This window comes from Hylobates moloch, unplaced genomic scaffold (genome assembly GCF_009828535.3).
Source record: "Hylobates moloch isolate HMO894 unplaced genomic scaffold, HMol_V3 SCAFFOLD_15, whole genome shotgun sequence".
NCBI lineage: Eukaryota > Metazoa > Chordata > Mammalia > Primates > Hylobatidae > Hylobates > Hylobates moloch.
The window spans coordinates 94,078,257-94,102,695 of NW_026652290.1; the positions used below are offsets into that span (position 1 = coordinate 94,078,257).

The 24,439-nt window shown below is 56.9% G+C and overlaps 1 protein-coding gene across 6 annotated transcripts in view; it reads right to left on the reverse strand.

The window, feature by feature from the left end:
- The window catches only part of KDM4B (lysine demethylase 4B), a 187,374-nt gene that overhangs the window by 68,476 nt on the left and 94,459 nt on the right, over positions 1–24,439 (reverse strand). For all 6 annotated transcript variants that reach the window (XM_032178568.2, XM_032178567.2, XM_032178569.2 and 3 more), the window contains exons 7-9: positions 14,513–14,562; positions 8,812–8,915; positions 3,794–3,931 (exon numbers count right to left, since the gene is read on the reverse strand). In XM_032178568.2, coding sequence (XP_032034459.1) covers positions 3,794–3,931; positions 8,812–8,915; positions 14,513–14,562 — 292 coding nt within the window. The remainder of the gene's footprint in view (positions 1–3,793; positions 3,932–8,811; positions 8,916–14,512; positions 14,563–24,439) is intronic.

Genomic DNA, 24,439 nt, shown 5'->3' on the forward strand with positions numbered 1-24,439 from the left:
ATTTACGGAGTGAGATTTCAGTTTCGTCTGGCTGTCACAGGTCACACATCCTTTTAATTGCCCTCCTACCATAACCCTTTGAAGACGTAAACCTGCTGCTCAGTTTGCAGACGGCATAGCGTCGGCCTGCCAGATCCGAGCCCTAGCTTGCCAACCTGTGAACACAGACACCCAAAATTCACAGGGCCCGGCCAGGGCAGGAGGGTGGCTTTTTACCTGTCAGCTCCTGAGCACAAAAATGACAGAAAGGGGACAACGAGGTGGGGGGGCAGGGGTCCCTAGGGGTCAAGGAAGGTGAACAGCCAACAAGCAAAAACGTCTCTAAGCAAATCGAGGGGTGGAAAGCCTCCTCTCTGGCTCTCTTCTGAACAATCTGCTCAAAACAAAGTGGCCCGAAATGCAAATGGGACGGGGGAGCTGGGCCGACCAGAGGGACACCAGAAAAGGGGGGTTCTGGGCTGCCCCTTCCCTCCAGTCTGGCTGCACACAAGATCTGGACAAGGCCCAAGCCACACCTGACCTGGACCGTTTCCCAGCCTTTTAACGCTCCTCTGTTATCTGTGTGGCGAGATGCTCTAACAGCCTCTCCAGCTTGGGCTGCTTATGGGAGAGAAAACCCTGCCAGAGTCAGGGGCCGGCTGCCCCGCCAAGAAGTCTGAGAGCCACCGACCCCCCTGATGGCCACAGAGGCCTTGTGGCTAATGACACTCTCGGCGTAAGGCCCTTGCTGCCCAGGCCAGGCCTGACTATATCAGGGGTGCCTGAGCAGGGGCTGGGACAGCGGGGCTGGGGGGTCCAGGAGGAAGCCCAAGCCCTGGGCGCCTGCCTGGAACACCTGGTGTGTTTTGCACGCTGCACGCACTTGTTCAGCAATTTCACGCTACACCGCCTGACAATGGAAGCGTGGAGCCCAATCTAAGTCTGCACTTCCCAAATGCCACTTGTTTGTGAACACATGGCTGAACCCCAAATTGCTTTTAATATCTGGGCAGTCCCCACCACCTCGCTGCAGTTTCAGCTCCGACAGCACCTCCAGGACAAGCCCAAGGCCTGGGACTTACAGCTCAATCTGCTGCTGGTCTGGTCACAACACCCGCGGTGTCCCCACGGTGGCACAAACACACAGACACATGCCCTTTCAACATAGCAACAGCCCCAAGATACTTAACTACTCCTTTAGACCAAAAAGCCGAAATCCCAACTTCTGGATCTCTCTTCCTTTAGCAAAACCCACAGTCTTCACTAGAGACATTCGAGATTTTCTGAACTGAGTCCCGGGGGCATCTCTCAAGCCTTCCCTGCTGTAGACCCCTGTTCTTTTTCTAAACTGGATTGAAGGCAGAGAAACAGCCAGAAAAATAAAGGTTAGCTCATTCGTCCAGACCGGCGCAGCCAGGAGAGATGTCACACAGGCCACCTATGCTGTCTCCATTTTCCCAGCAGCCAGGAGAAAAAAGCAAAAAGAGGTGGTGTGCTGTGGTGGCTCACGCCTGTAATCCCAGCACTTTGGGAGGCCGAGGTGGGTGGATCACTTGAGCCCAGGAGTTCCAGACCAGCCTGGCCAACATATTAAGACCCTTTCTCTGTAAAAGGGTCGGCGGGGGTGGGGAGTAAAATGAAACAGGTGAAATTCATTTTTTTTCTTTGAGACAGGGCCTCACTCTGTTGCCCAGGCTGGAGTGCAGTGGTGCAATCATAGCTCAGGGATGCCTTGACTTCCTGGGCTCAAGAGATCCTCCCGCCTCAGCCTCCCAAAGTGCTGAGATTATAGGCGTGAAGCCACCATGTCCAGCCAAAATCCATCTTAATTATATATGCATATATAATTTATATATACAAATTATGTTATATATATAGTTTATATAATATATAAATTATGTAACATATATAATTTATATAATTTAATTTATATATTTTATATAAATATATATAATACATATAATCATATAATATATAATACATATATAAATTATATATTATATATACAAATTATATAAATTATATATTATATATACAAATTACATATAATATATACATACGTATTTTTTTTAGACAGTTTCGCTCTTGTTGCCTAGGCTGGAGTACCAGGGCACAATCTCAGCTCACTGCAACTTCCACCTCCTGGGTTCAAGTGATTCTCCCGCCTCAGTCTCCCAAGTAGCTGGGATTACAGGCACCTACCACCATGCCTGGATAATTTTTGTGTTTTTAGTAGAGACAGCGTTTCACCATGTTGGCCAGGCTGGTCTCAAACTCCTGACCTCAAATGATCTGCCCGCCTCTGCCTCCCAAAGTGCTAGGATTACAGGCATAAGCCACCGTACCAGGCCAAGGGCTGACATCTAGAACATGCTGCGAGAGTCAAAGAATCCGGATCTGGCCCTGTGGTCTCTCCTATCACACCTCCCCCATGTCTGGATCTGAGAAGAATCTGCCGTTTGTGCTGACCCCGGCCCTGGAGGAACTGGAAGGCTCCGCATTGTGAGGGACGCTGGGAGGAAGTACCTGCTCTCACTCTGGCCAGCCCGCTGCCCCTGCCCTGCTGCATCAGGAGCAGCCACGTGACCCCGAACCAGAGGGAGACGCCGGGAGGGGCTGAGGCTGTCTCTGCGGGGAAGACAGAGGGGCTGCGAGGAGCTGGGCTGTTCAATGCTGCCCAGAAACAGCAGCCCTGAGCCAGGGCCATGCGGCCGAGCCTGGCCTGCTGGGACAGCTCAGTCCTACTTGGGGGCAGCTGGGAAAAGCACGCAGGTGACTTCAGGGACAGCCCTGGGAGGACGCTCCCCAGCCCCCAGCCCCCAGCCCCAGACAGGCAGCCAGGAAAGGGCTAGACCTGTGGTGCCCAGACGGCCTCCTAGCTGCTTCCCTTCCTGGGTCCCACACTCCCCTTTCTGAGGCTTAGGGTTCATAAGCCCCGTCCACGTCCCCGTCACTGGGACCCCAAGGCAGAGACCATGGGGGAGGGGGTGGCCAGCCAAGGCAACCCTGTCCCACCTGTGCCCAGCAGCAGCTCTTGTGGGCTTCCCATCCATCCAGTAGCCTCCCACGCCCTTCATGTGGTCAAGAACAGCCACACAGATGGCTGTACATGGCGTTAGGAGAGTGGGGAACAAGCGCTCAGTTCAGACGCCAATTGCTGGCCAATAATCAGCCTTCTGAGACCAGGAACGAGAATCACCAGAAAAAAATCAAGCAAGGCCCACTCGCTACAAGTCCTCCCACGGGCACGCTAAGCTCACCGTGACCTCCAGGGACCCCGCCAGCAGGAAGCGCCCAGGCACTGGGAGCTGGGGGGCTGCCACCGACAGGGGAGCAGGGAGGGATGGGGGCAGATGCCTGAGTGGGCTCCTGCCCGGCCAAGTGGCCCCCAGGAGAGAGATGTCAGCAAACAACCCATCCCCGGGACCATGATGGCCAGGAAATGCCCAGGAGCCAGCCAGCAGGGGGGACAATGGTGCCGGTGGAGGAAACACTCCAACCCCTAGACCCGAGCAGCCGGCCATGCCCAGGAGGCCCACGCAGGCCGTGGGGTAGCTGATGTATGCAACTTGCCGGAGATGGGCCCGGGGCCACCATCGTCCACCCAACCTGCCCACCTCCTCTCCAGTCTTTGAGGTAAGGAGTGTTCTGGGCAAAAGCTCTCTGAGGAGCCCGGAATCAGACCCTGGTTGAGAGCCCAGGCCCTGGGCTCAGCGAAACGGCTGCTGGACCAGCTATGGGCGTGTGGCTGCAAAGGCAAAAAAGAGCCTCCTCCAGCCCTGCTGGGACCTGTTCCCAGCGGGCAAGCTCTTACCTGAGTGGCCACTTTGCCGTAGTCAATCCACCGCAGGGTGGCGAAGTTGGTAGATTCTGCGCAGTTGAACCCGTGATTGAAGCCGGCGTGGTAGCCGTAGGGAAATGTGATCATGAATTCCCCAGCCTCCTGTGTGATCTGCAGAGGGAAAGGGGACAGGTGAGGGCAGGGCCACCAGAGACGCACCAGGGGATGGGGCACAGGGACTTCCCAGCAAGTGCCAGGGAGCCTGGCTTATGAGCCAAGGAGGTTTCATGAAGTCAAAGGTGATCCAGGGGCTCCAGGGCTCCAGCCCATTTCCCACGCGGCTCATAAAGGACATGGTGAGCAGCTGCAGCCACAGCCACAGCTCTGCAACCTCCACTCTGCTCAGCCGGGCCCCTCCAGCCCCAGTAGCCCCTGCCCTGCCCCAAGGCGGCCGTCAGCATCACCCCAGTGGGAGAACCGCAGATGGAGCCGTGGCTGGATGCAATGCCCGTGGGGGTGTCTCCAGCTGGACCTTCATGGGGAACGATGGGGGCCTCCTGCTTTGGAGGTAGCTGAGTCACACTCACAGTCACTGTGACACGTCCTGAAGCAGCTGGGGCTGGTTTCGGGGCGGGTGGTGCTGACAGCAGCTTTAGAATGCTCTGAAGACAAGACACTGCATGCGCTCAGGACACCTTCTGCCCTCGCATGAGAAAGGAACCACCACTGCACACGCAAAACACGCCAGGAAGGGGCCTGCGACACGCCGCCATCCCAAGCCGTTTTTCCATCGTATCCCAACAAGGGGGTCTCCACGAGGTCATGGAGATCCAGAAACACTTGCACACTGGGGACAGGACCTGACACCACAGATCAGCACCCTGGAGAGCGGGCCGATGCTTCCAGACCCAGGTCCAATTCGGATGGTCGGCCCATTCGACTTTGCAGGTCTCTGAAGCAGGACCCCCTAAGCTAAGGAGCCAAGCCGTGCGTGGCTGGGGTGGGGCCCATGACCCCAGATCCAAGGTTTCCCAACAGCCACCCCAAGGCCTGGAATAAAAGACAGGGCTGCCTACCAGTGCTGGGGGGCTACAGCCTCGTGCCCTAGGAACCCTCCCCACTCTGGGGACACTCGAGATGGCCACACTGACCCCCCACTCTCTGCTCACTGCTAAGCCCGTTGATAAAGCCTTTGAAAGAGGACCATCCAGAAAGATCAACAACAAATTTGGAGTGATGGCTCCCACCTGCTATACCTTGGGGCTCGGGCCAAGGGCTTCTGGAAGGTGGGGCTGTGGGCCCAATCCACAGATGTGGAAACTGAGGCTCACAGACTAGAATCCTTGAAGTCAAGTGGGCTCCTCGTCTTTATTTAACATCCAGTAAAACGCAGGGATCACAGGCTGCTCGGAGTGCTGGGCATAACCACTGATCCAGACAGGAACAAAACACGCCGGGCCCCCGGGCACCCCTCCCACCAGCCGTCTACCAGGCCATCCCCACCCAACCACGCACACGCTCTCGGTCACCACAGACCTCGTTCCCTCCTAGCGGTTCACATGAACGGCATTGTACAGCAGGGACACGTGCCTGTTGTCTTCCGCCCGGCGCGCATTTCTGAGATTTGTTCCCACTGTCGTGTGCACCAGGCGACCGCTCCTTTTCATTACTAAACAGTACTCGGTCATGCGTGGATCTATGGTTATTTATCCTCCTGTTGACGGACGTGCGTGCTGTTTCCAGTTTGGGGCTCTTGTGAAGAAAGCTGCTAAGAACACTTATGTACCAATCTTTCTGGAGACATGTTTTCATTTCTCCTGAGTAAATATGCACAGAGTGGCATCGCTGGGGCACAGGATACATGCTTCCGTTTCCAAGAAACTGCCGAACGGTTTTCCACGGCCATGGCACCGCTCTGCATCCACCCCGGCTGTGAGTAGCGTGTGGCTGTGCCCTCCTCGCTGGCATCTGGTGGTGGTGTTCTGACGTGGCCGTCCTAGGGCTGACGGCGTCTCCCAGCTGGCTGCCTCCTTCTGACTTCTACTGACGCTGGGCACGGAACCATGGCTTTCGTTCCTGCAGCTCCTTCGTAACACGTCTGCTCAAGCCCCTCACCCCGCATTCATCGGGCCGTTTGTTTTATTATCTCTGATTTGTAGGAGTTCTCAGGCCTGCTGATCATTACGTATTCCCCCAGAAAGATGGGCAGACATCGCTGGATACACTGAAGTCACCAACAAGCCGTCAGAACTGGCGAGGCTTTCAGAAGCCAGCCACGGCGTCAGACATCAATCAAAACCGACACAGCTTGGAAAAACGCCAGTCCTTAAGAACACTATGATATTTTTTTCAAATAATTAATTGCACCAATCAACGGAAGTCAGTGTGCATTAAGTTATATTTTTAAATTCCCATTCAAGTGACAGCCACGTGCAGCAGAACGAGCACGCGGCAGAAAATAAGGGTGGTGGGGAGCACACGTGGCCCCAGAGCCTGGCCCCCACCGTGCAGGACGTGGAGTTCTCTGGACCGGCTTCTCCCCACTACGCTGGGAGCTCCGTGAAACGAGGGGCAAATAAAATTAAGGTTTGGGGCTTTTTTTTAAAAAAAAAATGTAATTACCGGGCCAGGCATGGTTGCTCACACCTGTAATCCCAGCATTTTGGGAGGCCAAGACAAGAGAAACGCTTATGCCCAGGAGCTTTAGACCAGCCTGGACAACAGAGTGAGACCCCATCTCTAGAAAAAAAAAAAAAGTTAAAAAGGTAAAGTAAATGTCATTACTGATTCCTTTATCCTACTTGAGCTGGCTTCGGAAAGCCTTTTCCCTGACTACCTGCTCTAAGGCCAAGTGACGGCTCCCTGTCTCTCCCCTGGAGAACTAGGCCTGCAGGCATGCGTCAGGCAGACGTCAGACTCAGAGCCTTCAGGGATCCAGTTGGGCCCCCGGAATGCCAAGATCGAATGGGGGTGATGGCAGCAGAGAGCCAAGCTCTCATGGTGTAAGGACCTCACTCCCCCAGCCCTCCTGTGAACCAAGGCCTAGAACAGAAAATGCACTCGGTTAGGACAAGAAGATTACATTCCTGCGAGGAAACCTGCATCCTGGCGGCTTCATTTCGCGCTCACGGTGTCTGTCCCGTGTCACTGCTGTCAACATTATCCAACAATCAATTAGAAGGCGTTGGGATGATGAATAGGCTTTGCGGCAAAGTCATCAGTGGTGACAGGACGCAGCCCCAGACACCAGGCATGGAGAAAGCCTGGAACTCGGTTTCCTCTGCAAGCTCTTGCAGAATAAATGAGGGAGTCAATGGCAGACTACAGAAATACACACTTTTAATTATTAAAAAGCTCTGCTATCGATCGGCTTTTTCTCCTAGAAGTAAATACCATTACAAAGATTTATAAGGGGAGTGTGGGGAGTCACTCATTTGAAGGCTGCCAGGAATTCAGATGACGGGATCCACGCTGCTCTCTGGAAAGGACGTTCATCTCGAGCCCGCGGTGTCTGAGGGGCTGAAGGACGGTCCCCAGGCTGGGCGGCACAGGGTGCTGCTCGCTGCAGTGGGACAGGGGCCTTCACTGTGGCAGCCTCTGGAGAAACCGGCGCCTGGCCCCGGCAACCAGCTGGGGGTGTGGGGGAGCACAGCCGTCCTGCCTGGAGCCCGCCTGCTACCATGCATGGTGCCAGCAGCCGCTCTGGGGCTGGTGGTGAGCCACCTTTGGCTCAGGTTCAGGAACTTTACAGACAAACTGCAGTGCGATAGACGCTGACCCGGGAGTCCAGGCCACTCACCACCTGCCCGCCCCTTCGATGGGCACCCCCCTACAGGAAGCACCACTTTGGAGAAGGTTTTAGACAAACCAGCCAGAAAATCAGTATTTCTCACTTCCCTGAGCAATGCCGTGATCTGTCTGGTTTTGCTGGTAATGAATGATGTTCCAACCAGAAGACGGGGGAGAAGAGGAAAGGCCAGAAACCCGCGCTTCTCCGAGCGAGATCTGCGCTGTCTGATGAACGCCCGCGGCGGCTGGGAGGCAGCCTCTGGGTTGCGGCCCCGCCAGGAAAAGCGGATCCCTGATGTGTGAGCTGATGCTTTGGCGGTTTGATTGAAATGTCACAAGCAATTTCCGGCTGGCTGACACTCAGGGCCTCACCACAGGGCATGCTCCCGAGCCTGCACATCACTCTTCCCATGGAACCTCATGAGCTGGGCTCCCCAGCTGCTCCCCACTCCTGCCCAGCACTCGGGGCTGCGGCCCAGACTTGCCTTGCAGGTTCCTGGCATGTGCCTCTCACCTGGACAGAGCTGGGGACATAGGCCTAGACTCTCCCATGTACAAAGGCTTCTCCGCGGGGAAGGAACTGCCTCGAGTGGGTGTAGTTGCTGAGCTGGACCCTGAGAACAGCCTGCTCTGCTCCTGGGACACCAAACCCCAGCCGTCCATCAAACCAGGTATAGGGAGGCCCCGCCCGTCGGCCTCAGGTCTCCTCCATCACAGCCTCCACCAGCAGCCCCTGAAGCAGTGAACTGAATGAGTTCACAGTCTTCACAGTGCAGGAGAGCCTGGTATGTCATTTCTAAACAGACAGTTCTCTCCACGGCCGGGTGACGTGGGCCATGGGGTGCCTGAGACTTAGGGTGTGGCCTGGGGTGGTAGGAACCAGGTTCCCACCTTGCACGGGGCGAGGGGCCCTGCCCTCTGTTTCTTTGGTGGCTTCCCGCCAGGTCAGCAGGGGCCACCCCTGCCCTTCCACCCCTACAGCCCCTGCAGAGGGGCCTCTGATGGCCACACCCAGGAGGAAGTTTTAGTTTGGTTTGGGAGGGGAGGTTAACACCCCGCCAGACTCAAGCTCTGCCGTCTTCTCTCCCCCGTGGAAGAGCTGTAACTGCTGAGCCACGCGGCCCTCCTCTGCCTTGCTGATCACTGTTCTAGAAACTTCTTCAGGGTTAAGCAGCTTATCTCCTGGGGGTATGTGTGGCCACCTGGGCTTGGGCCCGGTACCCACTCCACCCACAGGCGTGCAGGCCCCGCCTCGTACGCACCCGGCTGAAGGGGATCCCGTACTTCTTCAGGATGATGGGTGAGATGAGGGTCATCTTATGCCGCAGGAAGGCGTCGCAGCCCTGCGAGCTCCCAGGGAAGAAGCCTAGGGCGGAAAAGGCAGACATCAGTCTCCCGGGCCACAGCCGGCCTGGGTTGGTGAGGATGCTGCACTCTGGGCAGGCTGGCTCTTTCCTCCCATGGAGAGCAGGAGTGTGGGAGCACAGAGCATGGCCAGACCTGCCCTTGGTTCTCAGGGCCCCAGTGCCTGCAGGTTGGGGGGAAGGAGTGCACAGGAGCCGCCCCACAGTGCCTTGCTGTGAGCTCTGCCAGTGGCAGACAGTGGTAACACCCTCTGGCCTCTGCGCAGTGACCACGCGAGCAGATGCCTTGACTCGTCTCTGCCCAGCGGTGGGGGCAGCCAAGAGCCTCCTCACCAGGCGAAGGACCAGGGTTACTTGTGTGACAAAGTGCCCACCCATGGCATACACTTGGGTCCCTCACAGGGCGCAGATATACAGAGACTTCCCCTCCGACCTCCCCTGAGACAAAATCCACCATATCACAGCCCACACGGTTGCTCAGTCAATGAGAGAGCACGACCCTGGGGAAAGGATGCAGTGTGGCAGCTCTTGTCACTCGGTCAACGAGAGAGCACGACCCTGGGGAAAGGACGCAGTGTGGTCGCTCTCCTCTCGGAGCTGATGTTCTAGAACCAGACCAGCCAGGGACGGTGGGGAGTGAGCAGTGCTGCCTCCCCCTTGGGCACCTGCTTTTAAGGCCATGAATGAGACTGTGCACCTGCCCCACACACAGTACCACAGGTGTCTTCACTCACTGCACAGGTGAGGAAATCGAGGCCCGGGCCACCAACCGACTCACCCTCGGCCCCAGCACTGCCAGGAAGTGGCAGAGTGGGCCTGACCCCGGGCTGTGGTCGGAGCTCATGACCTCTTCCTGTTGGGCCGCGCTCAGCATGGCGGGCTGCATGCACGTGTGTGGGGCTGTCTGTCTAGGAGTGCGCTCTGCAGCTGACTTAAAGCAGCGCCTGGAAAGCAGGCACTCACACCAGCGGCTCGGCGCCTTCCCAAACCTCACAGCCAGGCTGGGCGCGGTGGCTCACACCAGGAATCTCAGCACTTTGGGAGGCCGAGGCAGGTGGATGCATCTCTTGAGGCCAAGAGTTGGAGACCAGCCTGGCCAACATCACAAGACCCCATCTCTACAAAAATAAAAATAAAAAATAAACCAAGCTTCCTAACTAGCACAGTTCAGGAATGTTTCCAAATCACAAGGTGAAGACCCGTGCATTTGGGGGGTAAGGTAAGGATGCCCCGGCTTCCTGGCAGCAGCTGCTGAGGCCCAAGCCCCTCGGTGTGCGGCACAATCCCTGTGCCAAAGGGACTTCCCTGAAGCAGCCGGGCCCCTGGAACCAGCACCGGGGGAGCCAGACGGGCCCAAGCCAGGAAGGGCAGTTCAGGGAGGGGACTCACCGCCTCATCTCAGGCACTTCCTGCTCCACCACCCACTCTGCAAGTGGCAACAGGCAGGAGGCCGGTCCAGGAGGCAGGAGGACGGCCGTCAGGTGTGGAACAGGACGGGCGCACCCAGGTGAAGCCCGGCTCCAGCACAGACTGCGGAGCCTAGCACCTGCTCCCCACCAGGGCTGCTGGCTCTCCCCGGGCTGCGCCTGCGTCCCCTGCCCTGTGACGGTAGAGAGGTACTGCCACGTGGACGACAGAGGTGTGGCGTGTCATGCCTGCAGCAGACATGGAACCCACAGGCGTCCACCTCCTGCCAGGACTGACCAACAGCCTCGGCCAGCCCGAAGGCCCTTCTAGAAGCCTGCACAGACCTCAAGCGCCTCCAGGACGGGACACACACCCAGTGGGTCATTGGCGGAAGGCAGCACAGGTGTGTGCGAGAGCACCAGCACACGGAGGCCCAGGCACACGGGGAGGCGGGAGGGCGGGGCCACGGTGCTTCTGCCGACACCCAGCCGCTTAGACACCACGGTGAGGTTTTGCAAAGTACAGGGGTTTGCCGAATCCAGCAACTTTTCTCTGCACTAAAAGCATTTCAACTAGAATTATGACTGCCTGCCACCCGGCCCGCCGGCCTCTCCGCAGTTCCTCTTTTTAATGCACAGTTTAAGTGGCTCTCATTAAAGCTCTAACAAAGGCGCACATGTTAAGTGATTAGCACCAATAAGGCGCCAGCACATTAATGCTCTCTCCATAGGCTCCACAACTCTCCCGGCGAGCCCATTTGGAGCACAGCTATTCATTTTCCATATTAATCGCACACCCCTTCCACCGTCCCAATGATGGAGCACATCGCCTCCCCCAAAAACAGTCTGGGAGGGGCACCTAGGAACACAAGGGGGGTCGGGTCGGCTTTCCCCAGCACTGCCCCATCCTGCCCCCAGCTGCCAGCCAGAAGGGGAGGGCAGGGCCCTGAGCCAGAGGCCACAGGGGACTCAAGGCGTTTCCACGCAGCCGTAGGCATCTGACACATCCCACCACCTTCCTGATCCTCCTCGGGGTTCAGAGCCAGGCTGGCTCCCAGAATACTGGAAGCTGCTCTGCCCTGCTAAGGAGTGACTAGGGTCTCACTCTGTCACCCAGGCTGGAGTGCAGTGGCTCCATCACAGCTCTCTGTAGCCTCGACTTCCCAGGCTCACGCTATTCTCCCGCCTCAGCCTCCTGAGTAGCTGAGACTACAGATGCGCGCCACCACGCCCAGCTAATTTTTACAGAGACAGAGTCTCATTATGTTCCTGAGGCTGGTCTTGAACTCCTGGGCTCAAGGGATCCTCTGACGTCAGCCTCTCAAAGCACTGGGATTCCAGGTGTGAGCCACTGCACCTGGCCAGAGTCCATATTTTCTAAGAACCCCTGTGAAAGCACCACCAAGAACTAATTCTTCCTTGGCTCCCCCTCACCCAGCTCAGGCACTGAGCCCTCTGCACACCTGGAAACCAAACCAGCCCTGCAGGTGCCTGGCCCGGCCTCAGGGTAGAACTGGTCACATTCCAGGGAGAGAGGATGTGGCAGTGCTTGGGGACAGGGGTGGCCCCGCCAGATCCTGCCTGTGGCCTCTTCAGCAGGCTCTTGTCAACCTCTGCTTTTCTAATGCAGAAGTTGCACTGGGTGAGAAGGGAGGGGACAGTGGCTAACTGTAGTCTCCGTTAAATATGGAGGGGGAGAAGTGGCTGGCAAGGATGGGGTGGCCCTCTCGGTCTGGGCACCGGAGAGCACCAGGAGGGGCCGCCCGGGTGAAGCCCGGCTCCAGTATAGACTGCGGAGCCTAGAGCCTGCTCCCCACCAGGGCTGCTGGCTCTCCCCAGGCTGCGCCTGCACCCCCTGCCCCGTGGCAGTAGAGAGGTACTGCCGTGTGGACGACAGAGCTGTGGGATGTCATGCCTGCAGCAGACAAGGAGCCCAAAGCTGCTCCCTGACCGCTCAGTGAGGTTTTCTTCTGTGGCTTTCTAAGTGTGGCTGGCTGGATAATGGAACTCCAAGGCACCCACATGCTAACCCCTGGGACCTGTGAGTGTGGCACCTTCCATGCTGAAAGGGACTTTGCAGATGGGACTGAGTTAAGGATCTTGAAGTGGGGGAGCACCCTGGCTATCTGGGTGGTCCGATGTCTTTCCGCAGCTCCTCAGAACAGCGAGGCAGAGGGACTTTTGGTTACAGCAGAGGAAAGTGAGGAGACCAGAGACAGAGGCTGGAGTGATGGGGCCCAAGCCAAGGGATGCGGGCGGCCTCTAGACGCTGGAGAAGCAGAAACGGGTTCTCCCCTGGGACCGAGCCAAGGGATGCGGGTGGCCTCTAGACACTGGAAAAGGCGAGAAACGGGTTCTCCCCTGGGACCGAGCCAAGGGATGCGGGCAGCCTCTAGACGCTGGAGAAGCAGAAACGGGTTCTCCCCTGGTGCCTCCAGACGGAACTGGCCCTGCCTGCAGCTGGGTTTTAGCCCCTTAATGTGCATTTTAGACTCCTGACCTCCAGAACTGTGAGAGAATAAATGTGTGTTGTTTTCAGCCATTAATTCTGTGGTCATTTGTCACAGGAGCCTCAGGACGCTAATACAACGCGGGGAATGTTTCTTTAGCTTATGTCTTCAAAGTTGTTTTGGAAATTAGTACTAAAAAAATACAATGGGAGAAATGCTTTAATCTGGCTTTTCTTTCACTGCTTTAGTATGTAAGTGAGCTGGACCTTTGCTACAGCCTGTCTGTGACTGCAGAATTTCTACTATCAGAAGCGTGCTCCTAAGACCAGGGTTCACCTGTGCATAAGAACGGGGTCCAGGTTTCCAATAGAAACGCTAAAAAATACAAAGAGCAAAGCCCTCGGTCCAGAAGCCAGGAGAGCACATGCCAGGAGAGGGCCGAGCCCGCAGCCCAAGGACTCGCTTCCCCTCTGTCCCCGCCACCGAATCTGCCGCGCTTGGGCAACATTTCCTGCGCAGCCACGCGACTCCTGGCACGGTCTCTGGGACAGGAGACCCTTATTTCCCCAGAAAGACTGACAGTTCCCATCTCCAAAGCCAAAAGCCCACGGGAAGGGGAAGAGAGCGTGTGGCAGGCATCCTTTGGCTCGAAGGTTTGGAAGGGACAGAGGACGGCAACCAGGCAGTCCCGGGAGCCTGTACTGAGGCTGGGCGAGAGCTCCTAGAAAAGCCGTGGCTGTCGTGTGCTGAGCTGCCCGACGCTGTCCCTGAAGGGCGGGGTGCTCGGACAGGGCCCTCTCAGCGCTGTCAGAAGAACAACGGGCCTTCACTGACCCTCACCCCTCACGTACCCCAACCTGTCCACCTGCCAACCCAGAGGAGCCAGCTCTTGAGCGGGTGGGAATGGACCAGCGGGAGGGAGGAACTGCTTTAGCCAGCCGTGTCTTTTCATGACTTTCCAGGCACTTAGGAGCAGTGAGGTGTCATGAAACTTGCACCCCTGTTGGGCTGTGACATCGGCGCTGACATGGGGACGCGGCCCAAGTGCCTCAGGGCTCGGTGGTCAGGGGAGCTCAGGGTGGCCCCACCCCGGGTGTCTCCAGCTGTCTGACTTGTTTCCAAGTATCCCACAACCTGAGGATCTGGCACTCCCTCAGGCACATGTTGGGACCCTCTATGACAAACCCCTTCTTTCCCAAGAGTCCCCAGCGAGCACATGAATGTGAGCTGGTGGCATCGCCCGTGAGGACATTTGCCAAAGGTGTCCAGGTTGGGTCCCAGCAGAACAAGGGCAAACACCATGCGGCCACCATGTCAGCTCCCCCGCAGGTGAGCGGACTGCTGGCTGAACTGTCTCCTTTCCTAGGCTTTCTGAGAATTAGCAAGGGCACAGGGTGCGGTCAGGTGATGGGAGGAAAATGAACACAGGCTGCCCTCCCTGGGCCCTGGCAGCCTTTGACCAGGCCCAAGAAGTCTGCGCTAAGAAAACTGGAAAACAGGAGTGTCTGGGCATTCTGTGCGAATTTCACAAGAGACAAACTGCACAGCAGAAGGGCGTGAATCTGACCACGAGGGTGGGAGGAAATGGAAAAATCACACAGTAATGGCTCAAAGAATGTCACCACTCCCCAAAACCCAAACCCAGACCACAGCAGAGCCCGGGGGACGCCAGCTGCTCTTCCCCGCCCACAGGCACCTCCCACCCGGTCCCAGGTCCCCGGGGCCCTCAGGGCAGTCACCTACCGATGGCCAGCCGCTCCAGGCGCTTGCCGTGCTCTGGCGGGATGGCGTACCTGCGAGAGAAGGGAGGCACGTCAGAGGCAAGATCGGTGGCAGCCACGCATGGGGGTGTCCCTGGCGGGACCAGCCTTGGGGAGATGCAGACAGTGCCCAGAGCAGAAGCAAAGTGCAGTCGTGGTCAGGGCTGTGTGGAGGGGATGGCCGTGGCCAGGGGCAGGGGCTTTCAGGACGGAATCCATAAGGAAGCGAGGGGGGCGGGTGGAGGAGCGGGGAGTGAGGACCATGGCTCGGTGGCTTGTGACACACTCAGAAAGCCAGGAGTGGGGATGCTCCCAGTTAATCGGCACTCCACCTCAAGGAGGCTGAAAAGGCAAAAAATAAAAGTACTGGATTGGAACTGCGGGTGGCGAGCGGACCCTGAGGGGGCCAAGTCTGGAACAGGAAGCATCTGGGGCCCCTGGAGCTGCCAGCCCGCTCTCCAGGCCCACGTCACGGTCTCCAGGCCTACGTCACCTGTTTCCCGGCACTGGGAGCCAACAGGGAAAAAGCAGCTTTGGAAGTGAGAAAAGCTGCATTTGTCACCGACTTTGTAAGTTTTATTTTTACACATTTTACATTTGAAAGATCACCAAGGCTCCATCATGAATAAGAAAGACGTAAGATGAAAGTGTGCAAACAGAGGAAGTGAAGTGGGGGTGGCGTCCCGCTCATGCCGTACCGGAAGCTGGAGACCTGTGACGCTGGGGCTCTCTTCCCATCAGGGAAGGTGGGCACCAGGAACTGCAGCCTTGAGGGGAGCGAGAAGCCCCAATGCCAACGGGGACACCACCCAGCCCACTCCCGAGGCCTCCGGCAAAATAAAAACCTCAATTTCCAAGCGAAGGGGACGAGGACAGGGCCGCGGGGACTTGAGGGCGCACTGCTGAGTGCCAGCTGAGGGTGGTCAAGTCCCATCCTCGACCCCCGCTCTAGAGTAACAAGGCCAACAGCTCCCGTTCTAGAACAGTCACACGGATGAGAGGACACATGACGTGGTCTCTCCCCCAGACCCTCCCAGGGCAGAAGCAAGACAAGGAAAAACTCAGAGGGTGGGAGATGGCCCCTGCTCCCCTACAGCCCCTTCCAACTGAAAGGCCACTTTGTTTTTTAATGAAATAAAGAAGCCGGGCGCAGTGGCTCACGCCTGTCATCCCAGCACTTTGGGAGGCCGAGGTAGGCGGATCACCTGAGGTCAAGAGTTCAAGACCAGCCTGACCAACATGGTGAAACCCCTCCTCTACCAAAAATACAAAATACCAGCTACTCAGGAGGCTGTAATCCCAGCTACTCGCGAGGCTGAGGCAAGAGAATCGTTTGAACCTGGGAGGCAAAGGCTGCAGTGAGCCAAGATGGCACCACTGCACTCCAGCCTGGGCGAGAGAGTGAGACTCTGTCTCAAAACAAACAAACAAACAAAAAGGCCGGGTGCAGTGGCTCATGTCTGCAATCCCAGCACTTTGGGAGGCCGAGGTGGGTGGATCACAAGGTCAGGAGTTTGAGACCAGCCTGACCAACATGGTGAAACCCCGCCTCTGTGAAAAATACAAAAATTAGCCGGGTGTGGTGGCAGGCACCTGTAATCCCAGCTACTCAGGAGGCTGAGGCAGGAGAACTGCTTGAATCCAGGAGGCGGAGGTTGCAACGAGCCGAGATTGCGCCACGGCACTCCAGCCTGGGCAATAAGCAAGACTCTGTCTCACAAAAATTAAAAAAAATAAAAATAAAAATAAAAATAAATACGGAGGGGGCAGGAGCCAGAGAAGAGGCGAACATCACGGAGCCTCTAATCTAACAGGACACAAATAATTAATATCTGGGCATGCTCCCAGGGTCCCCAGCCGAGGCGAGCCCAGCATCTTCAACTCTGTCGTCCTCAGAGAGTCTTCCATTGTCTGGACAGAGGTGCGTTCCCCTTTTTTAAATGGGCTTTTATCGTTTACATAAAGATGAGAAAAGTTAATCCCAATCCAAAGCACCTTTGTGGGATTAAAGACCCCTCCACACAGGGAATGAAACACTCCGCTCCTTCTGGGAAGATGCCGGGGACGGGAAGGAACTAATTTATGGCTCCAAGGCTGCGATGATTAATGCCGTATCCCCAGCCTACAATGCTGCTCCACTTAATTACTGCCTGTAATTGGGAGTTGTAAAGATAAGATTAATTGAATCTGGAGAATGTTAAAAGTTTAATACATTGGAACGTGGCTCCGGCGTTATCAGAAAGCACAGACTGCGGGACGCTGGCCCAGCGTTCAGAGGAACGGCCCCCAGAGAAATCACAAAGGACTCTTGGACAGGAGGCCGGACAGCCACGGAGACTTCTGGGCTCTGCCACCAGCAGCGCCCAACAGCGAGCTGCACCTCCCGCCACCCGGAACAACCCAGCGACGGCCTCGGGGAACAGAAGACCTGATGCTGGCAGACCTGCCTCCCAGCCACCCCCAAGGACACAGGCAGAAGAAAAACCTCAGTTTCCAAGAGAAAGTGCCAGGACAGGGCTTTAAGGACACACAGAACTGAGTGAGGCTGGAGGCGCCACACTCCATCCACACAGGGCTGAAAGCACGCTCACGTTCGCTTAGGGGAACAACCCCAGGACGGGGGACTAGAAGGTAGCCTCGGGGCCTGCTTCTCACACCAAAGCTCTCTGGGTGTCCAGAAAAGCCCAGTCCAAACGACGGGGTTGCGACGGCACTGGTGGGCGAGCCATGGAGCTGGCGGATTGAAGCAGATGCATGGCAGAGACCCACAGTCACCACAGGAGAAGAGACTCAGGGAGCCTTCGGGCCTCCCACAGGGGTGTCTCAGCAGGGTCCTCTGCCCAGGCCCCCAAAGAGCGAAGAATGCACAGCCCCCTCCTCATAATCCCTGCTCGGGGATATGCTGGGGCATCCCTGACATTTGGCCTTGGCTCTGGAGGAAAAAAAAAAAAAAAACAGGCAAAAGCAGCTATTTGGGTTGGAAATGTTTGCTCACTAAAGCTCGAGGCAGGGGGAGCATCTGTCTGGCTATTAGCGAGCAATTTCTCGGGGCTGTAAAGACAAGTCAGGTTTATTGGCCACCGACACGGGGAGGCAGTTTGTCTCGCTCCCTGGAAGCTCGGTCCCCATCACAAGGTCAAAATTCACGGCCAAAATCAATCAGCTTTGCCTGCCTGCGACCCCAGGAGGTCTCTTTCTGGACACGACAGCCCTGTGTGCCTGGGTGGCACGGGGCTCTTGCATGCTTTCTGGACAGACGGCTGCCCAGGCCCTTTGGCTCCTGTGCAGGGGCCACTGGTCCCCAGCCTGGCCTGCTCCCAGCCTTCCTCCTCCATCCAGCTCTGAGATACTACCGGCTCCATGTCCTGCACGGGCCCTGCCCACAAGCCCCCAGCATTTCCTCCCTCCCCTCCCTCCCCCATGCCAGCATCACCTCCTGCTGACACAAAGGCCCCCACACCAGCCTCTCTGTCCTCTGACTCTGTCAACCTCCCCGGGACCCCGCAAGGGCTGACCACCTCTCACCCACTAGAGCCCTGGAGGCCAGGTCATTGCACGTGTCCCTCCCTTCTAGCATCTTCAGAGCACGTCCCCAGGACTGGGCTGTGTGTGGCTGGCCATCTGCAGCTATCAGCTCTCCCCAAGCCAGGGGCAGAGTGCAGAGAGTCTGAGGCCCAGCGCACAGGAATTGCTGGAAGCAGCTGCAGAGGTCAAGACAAAGGAAGCAGGAAGAGCGACTCCTGGAACCTGGTGGGTCTGTGCAAGGCAGAACAGGCCACGGGGCTTCAGAGGGCAGAGTCAGAAATGTTAAGGGGGTGGGGAGACTTAGCTCAGTGCAACAAGGACTCTTCCAGCAAGCTAAGCTCTCCGAGCACGGATCAGGTGCCCTGGGGTGTGTCTGGGCAGGGGCTGAAGACAGCGCCGTGGAGGAGGCTGCCAGGGGAGCCTTCGGGAGGGAGGGGTGGCCTGCACAGGTCCCTCAGGTGCCCCCACTGCAGGCCCCTGGCCTTGCCTGGAGGAACCTGGTTCTAAATCAGGGCGAATGCAATTAGGAGGTGCCCCTCTGAGGACTCGCATCAGCCGGGACGGGGGACGCGGGACCCAGGACCAGGACCCAGGCATCGCCACTCCTCTGCACCACTGTCCACAGCACCCCCGCGGGGTCTCCATCTCCGTGTTCTCAAAGCCCTGCCTGTCTGCCCCCCTGTACCCATTCCCTCTGTTCTGGAATGCTGTACACCAGTCTTTCTGGAAGACAGTAAGCCACAAAGTCATAGAAACTCAGCTCCGCATCTCCAGCCCAGGCTCTGGAGCCATCTGCCTGGTAGCCAGCCGGCGCTGGCCGCAGACGGCTCCACAAGCTCCGTGACAGCCACACGTGGTGGTGACAAGACGGTCAGGAAACAAACCCAAGCATCGGACGTCCTTTCGGAAAGTCAGTCACGTGCAAGCCAAAGCGGCGTGAGTGAGAAAATAAAATGGAAGAGACAAGCACCAGAACGTGGCCCCTCTGGAGCTGGGGACACGAGATACATGAGGTCACAAGATGGTTAATAAACAAAATGATGGTCCAGCAGCGTACCAGCTCCTAGGCCCATGGGGAGACACATGTGAGCTGGCACGGTGACCTGCCAACGAGGACATGAGATCCGGAAGGAAGGACACCCCGGTGCGGAGGCAGTGGGTGGGCGGGCACGGGCAGGTGGGCAGCCCCTGGACCCTCTACCTTCCCAGGCTTCTCTTTTATACTTTGAGGTGTTTTGAGTAGTGAATGTCACCAACCTTACACTTACTGCCACCCAAGAAAGGCAAAGCTAAAAGCCTCAAAGCCACCCACAGGGCAAGAGTGGGGGCCGGGCCACCTCTCGAGGGGCTGGGACCCAGAAGCAGAGAGCAACTTAGGCTGAGCCCTGAGGCCTGACACGCATGAGTCTGACCGGTGTCCAGAGACACTGGTCACATGGGAGGTCAGGACTGCAGCAAGGACTGGGCCCGATGTGGCAGCAACGAGCCGCATGTCCCTGTTTCAGTGCCGGGGCCAGAGGGTGGGGACGTCCCACCAGGCTCCACCAGCGTGCTGAGACCAGGCCTGAGTCCAGGCTGGCAGCAGAGCTGTCCAGGGGATGCTGCGAGGCCCCGACAGCCTTGCTTCTTCTGCTTGCGCGATTCCCCAGGGGCTCCTGGCGACGGGTGGGCGAAGCTTCGCCATGGGCCCCAGAAGCCCCTGGCCGTGCAGAAGAGGGGATGGATGGCGGGCAGCTCACAAGCCAGAGCCGGAGCCGGAGCCAGAGCCGGAGCCAGAGCCGGAGCCAGAGCCAGAGAATCAAAGCAAAGGCGTTCTCTGCAGGCAGGCTCTCCCCTCCAGCCAGGGAACGGGCCACTGTCATCTTGCCGCCACGCCGGCCTGGGAAAGAGTCTTCTGTCCGCTGCAGAGGATGCTATTAATAGTGTAATTTCTTGGTGTTTTGTTTATTCCCCCGGAATGGCTTGATGGATGTGAATAATTATCAGACTATAAAAGCCAGCAAATGTGCTATTTTCTATCGCTCTAAATCATCAAACAAATAAAGTGTGAAACAGCATTTTTGAATATAATTTTCCCCTCTAATGGCTTAGAATTATTATCAGGAACAATGAAAATAAATAAGCAAATGCCTTTCAGTTAAAAATTAAATGAGTGTGTCAGGAAAGGGAACACAGGCCATCCTGGGCAGCCGGGACCTGCCAGGGAGCCCTTAGCTACGATGATGGCGAGCAGACGGGCTTGGGGCCGCACAGGCCAGGCCACCCCTGGGCGCCATTCTACAGGGCCCCAGCCTGAGGCGGGCCCACGTCTGGCTCCATAAAAGCGTGGCCCCCACTGGTCTCTGCAAAGCGGGCGCTGTGGCCCCTCCTGGGCTGGGTGACGCTGCACAGTGGGGCTGCCCGCTTCGCCTGTAGGCACTGCCTGCCTAGCTGACGCCCCAGCACCCCCAGGGATCCTGCCTGCCATGGCCGAAGCACACCGCACCTGACCTCAGAACCCGAGGTGGAGGAGGTAGATGTCCAATATCCTGCCCGCTCACAGCCTCTGCCTCTCCCAGCCATGGGCAGGCAATGCCAGCAGGGCCGCTGCCTCTCAGACCAGCAGAAAACCCGAGATCGGGGCAAAGTCTCTGGATGAGGGGTGTGATGCTGGCGCCGGCCACACATGTCCCCACCACACCTGCCGGCTGCCCCAGGCTCCCTACCTGGGCGGCACTTCCACAGCGACCAGGTGACTCCCGGCGCCCTCTCCCTCCTGCTGCAAGCGGAATGGGCTCCTTGGAGGCTCTCAAGCCAGGACTCTGTGGCCCTCACCTCTGGCAGTGGCCCCTGCCTGGCACCATCTTGCTTGGTCCCTGTGGATTGCTCCGAACCGGGAGATGGGACATCATAGTGTAAGTTTTTTTAAGATTCGTGTAGCTTTCTCCCAGGTGACAGTGGCACTTGGAATCCATTCCATGGCCCAGCCTGACAGCTCCTGCCAGAGGAAGCTCTTGGCAATTAGGTGCCGGGGATGAAAACGCTCTCCTCCCTGCCCCCCGCCCCCGCCGCCGAGGAATGTGTGCCAAGAGCAGGGGTCCGACCAAGAGCCCTTCAGAGACGTCGGCGCAGCCCAACGCGTGCTGGAGGGTGAGGAAGTTAATTTCACAGTATCTGCACAGGCCTGGGCAGACGGGCCTTCGCCATTTAATGCGCTATCATTGCAGACACAGAACCAGGGAGGCAGAGCCCGTGCACATCACGCTGGAAGTACCCGAGACCAGGTGTCAGGTTGGACAGAGGCCACCTGGCAGAGTGAGCCGCCCACACAAGCCCAGGAGGGCCACAGCAGATCCAAATGCCAGCGGCGTCCCCAGGACCCCAAGTTGCAAGCAGAACAGAAAAGCCATGGTGACCGCCACCCTCGCAACAAAGCCCTATGGTGGCCCTGGCCTGCGACCCAGCAAGATGGCTCTGGCGTGCTGCCCTGTGGCTGGCACAGGCCGGGAAGGAGAGCAAGGCAGCTACAGGGTGGGCTTCCTGTGAGACCCAACAGACAGCTGCTGTCTCAGCCCCACACCCACGCGAGCCCCTCCACCGACATGCAGTCCCAGAGCCAGCTGAAGACGAGCCAGGCCAGGGTGCTCTGCTCCTCGGAGCCGCACGGTGACCGGGCCAGGGACGCACAGGTCTGTGTAGTGACCACTGTGCTGCACCGTGTCAACTCCGTCCACAGAAATTGCCAAGTTCTCTGAGCGCCTTCTATGTATGCTATGGATAAATTACGCCGCAAACAAAGCTGTTCACAGGAACCTGAGGACCTATTCACCGCACTGAGGACACAAGGACCAGCGAGCCACGGTCCCTGCCTGAGTCGCTGGGCTCAGTGCCACAGACGCACTTGGTTCTTCAGAGTGTCTTCGGTGCTGTGGAGTCCAGGGTGTCCACCAAGTTAGCACAGGCCCCACCAGAAACCCTGAAGAGACCAGGTCACAGATGTCCTCTCTGGAAAAGGCACCAGCCCAGGTGGTTTTAATGAATCCTACCCAATGACCTTCATCTAAAGGGACAGTGCTCATGTCCACACATGGCTGGCAAGCAGTAGGGAAGATCTGATGTTACTGAGCTCGTTTGCTGAATCCGGCATATTTTCCAAATGGATGAATAAATGAACGAATGGGAAACCCCATCATCAACAAAGAACACACAAGCAAATGATAAGCCAGTCCCACGTGGATGTAAAAATCCTAAATACAGTATTAGTGAGTCAAGCACAGTAGGCTATTGCAAGACCGAGAAGAGTTTATCCCCAAGGTTGCAAAGACATTCCAAAAATTAATATCTATCAAAAATTCCAAAGCATTTGGTACAAAAATTCTCAGGCAACCAGGACGAGCAGGGACTCTCCCACTATCGCCTTCACGGCAAGGCAGGAGAGGACACAATCTGCCTGTCATCACAGCACACACCACACTGCACTAGAGACACTAGCCAACGCGATATATCAAGAAAAAGACAAAGGGTTTACCAAGCAGAAGGGATAAGACAAACTTCTTAAAATTGTAATAGAAACGTCTAACTAAGCAAGGCGTAATGGTGCGTGCCTGTGTTCCCAGCTCCTCAGGATGCTGAGGCAGGAGGATCACTTGAGTCCAGGAGGTTGAGGCTGCAGTGAGCCATGACTGCACCACTGCACTCCAACTCCAGCCTGGGCAACAGAGGGAAACACTGTCTCTTAAAAAAAAAAAAAAAAAAAAAAGTTTAATTATAATATAAGTTTCTACTTAGGAAATCTAAGCAAACAAACAAACTGGTAAAACTATAGAATTAAACACAGCCCAGCAAGGTGGCAGAATTTTTAATTAAAAAAAAAAATCAACAAAAAGAGGGTTTCCTCTACAGCAGAAAGAACATTAACAGAACACTCTAAACCCACCAGGGTAAACCTGTCCCTCGTCTAGGATGGAGCAGGAATTCTCGCCACAAACAAGGCCACACACAGACCTGGTAGTGCACTTGCCTGCTGTACTCACAGGCTCTGACCTGGGAAGCCGGCGCCCACCTGGGTAAAACCCCTCCACACCCCTGCAACAGCGCATGGGGACGGGCGGGAGGAAGGGCAGGCGCCAGAGCTCACCACGTAGTCACCAGCAGCAGGAAAGGCATGCTACCGACGGCCACCCCAGGAGGACGGGTCGCCCAGGACAGGCGGCCGCCCCACAGGTCAGTCTGGCGAGATAAAGATGTTAGAAAAAACACCTGTACAGGCAAGGGAGTGGATCCACAGGCCAGGACACACAGACAGCCCGGGAACTGCCAAGAACACTGAGGTCCGTATCCCGGCTGAGAGAGAGGGAGAGGAGCTGTCACCAACCGCAGGCTGCTAGGAGGGAGAGATCACAGGGGACCAGACAGAGGGCGGGAAGAGGAGGAGTGAGACCCTTTCTCAAAGACTCACAGGAGAAACGGGAGTCCCAGAGCAGGTGCAGGCCCCATGGGGAAGGCTCCAGCCCTGGCATTCTGTGGGGCCGGCCCTGCTCCCCCAGACGCCAGTGCTGCAGAAATGCAGCCAGGCCTGGGCTGCACGGCTCCTCCCAAGGCAGCGACAGAACTCCTCCCAATGTCTGATGGAAAGCTACCCTATTTCTTCCTTCTTTTTTTTTTAACAGACAGGGTCTTTGCTGCAGCCTCAAATTCCCAGGCTCAAGCAATACTCCCTCCTCAGCCTCCCGTGTAGCTAAAAGATGACAGGTGTACACCGCTACACCCAGCTAATTTTTTCTTCTTTTTTTGTAGAGATGGGGTCTCGCGATGTTGCCCAGGCTAGTCTCGAGCTCCAATGGCTAGCTCAAGCAATCCTCCGGCCTCAGCTGCCCAAGGCTCTGGAATTACAGGCATGAGCCAACCTGCCTATTTCTACTGGAAAAATCTTCTTTCATGGAGCCTCGTCCTGGGGAGAGGCCACCTCCTTCATTTGTCCCCAGCACAGGGGCCCTTTATGTGGCAGATACTAACACTTGCTCGGGACATAGGATCTGCCAGGAGCAGGGTGGCTTTCTCCCGGGATCCGCCAGGGAGCAGGGTGGCTTTCTCCCGGGATCCGCCAGGGAGCAGGGTGGCTTTCTCCCAGGAAGTAGCCTCATTGAGCTGCAGTGGCTTTATCGTTAACGGATCCTTTTACGGGACAACAGATGATGGAATTTGGTATCTTAAACCAGCGATGTCAATGATTTCAAATAATGACATTTTTATTGAGACACACAGGAGACCAATGGAGTCCTGGGCACCTCGGCTCAGGGAAGATGGGGAGCCTGGGATGGGGAGAGCCGCCCACAGGAATGCCAGACAAAGTGGAGCCGCAGGCAGAGGACACAGAGCTCTCGGCTCTCGCAGGGCCAGCCAGAAG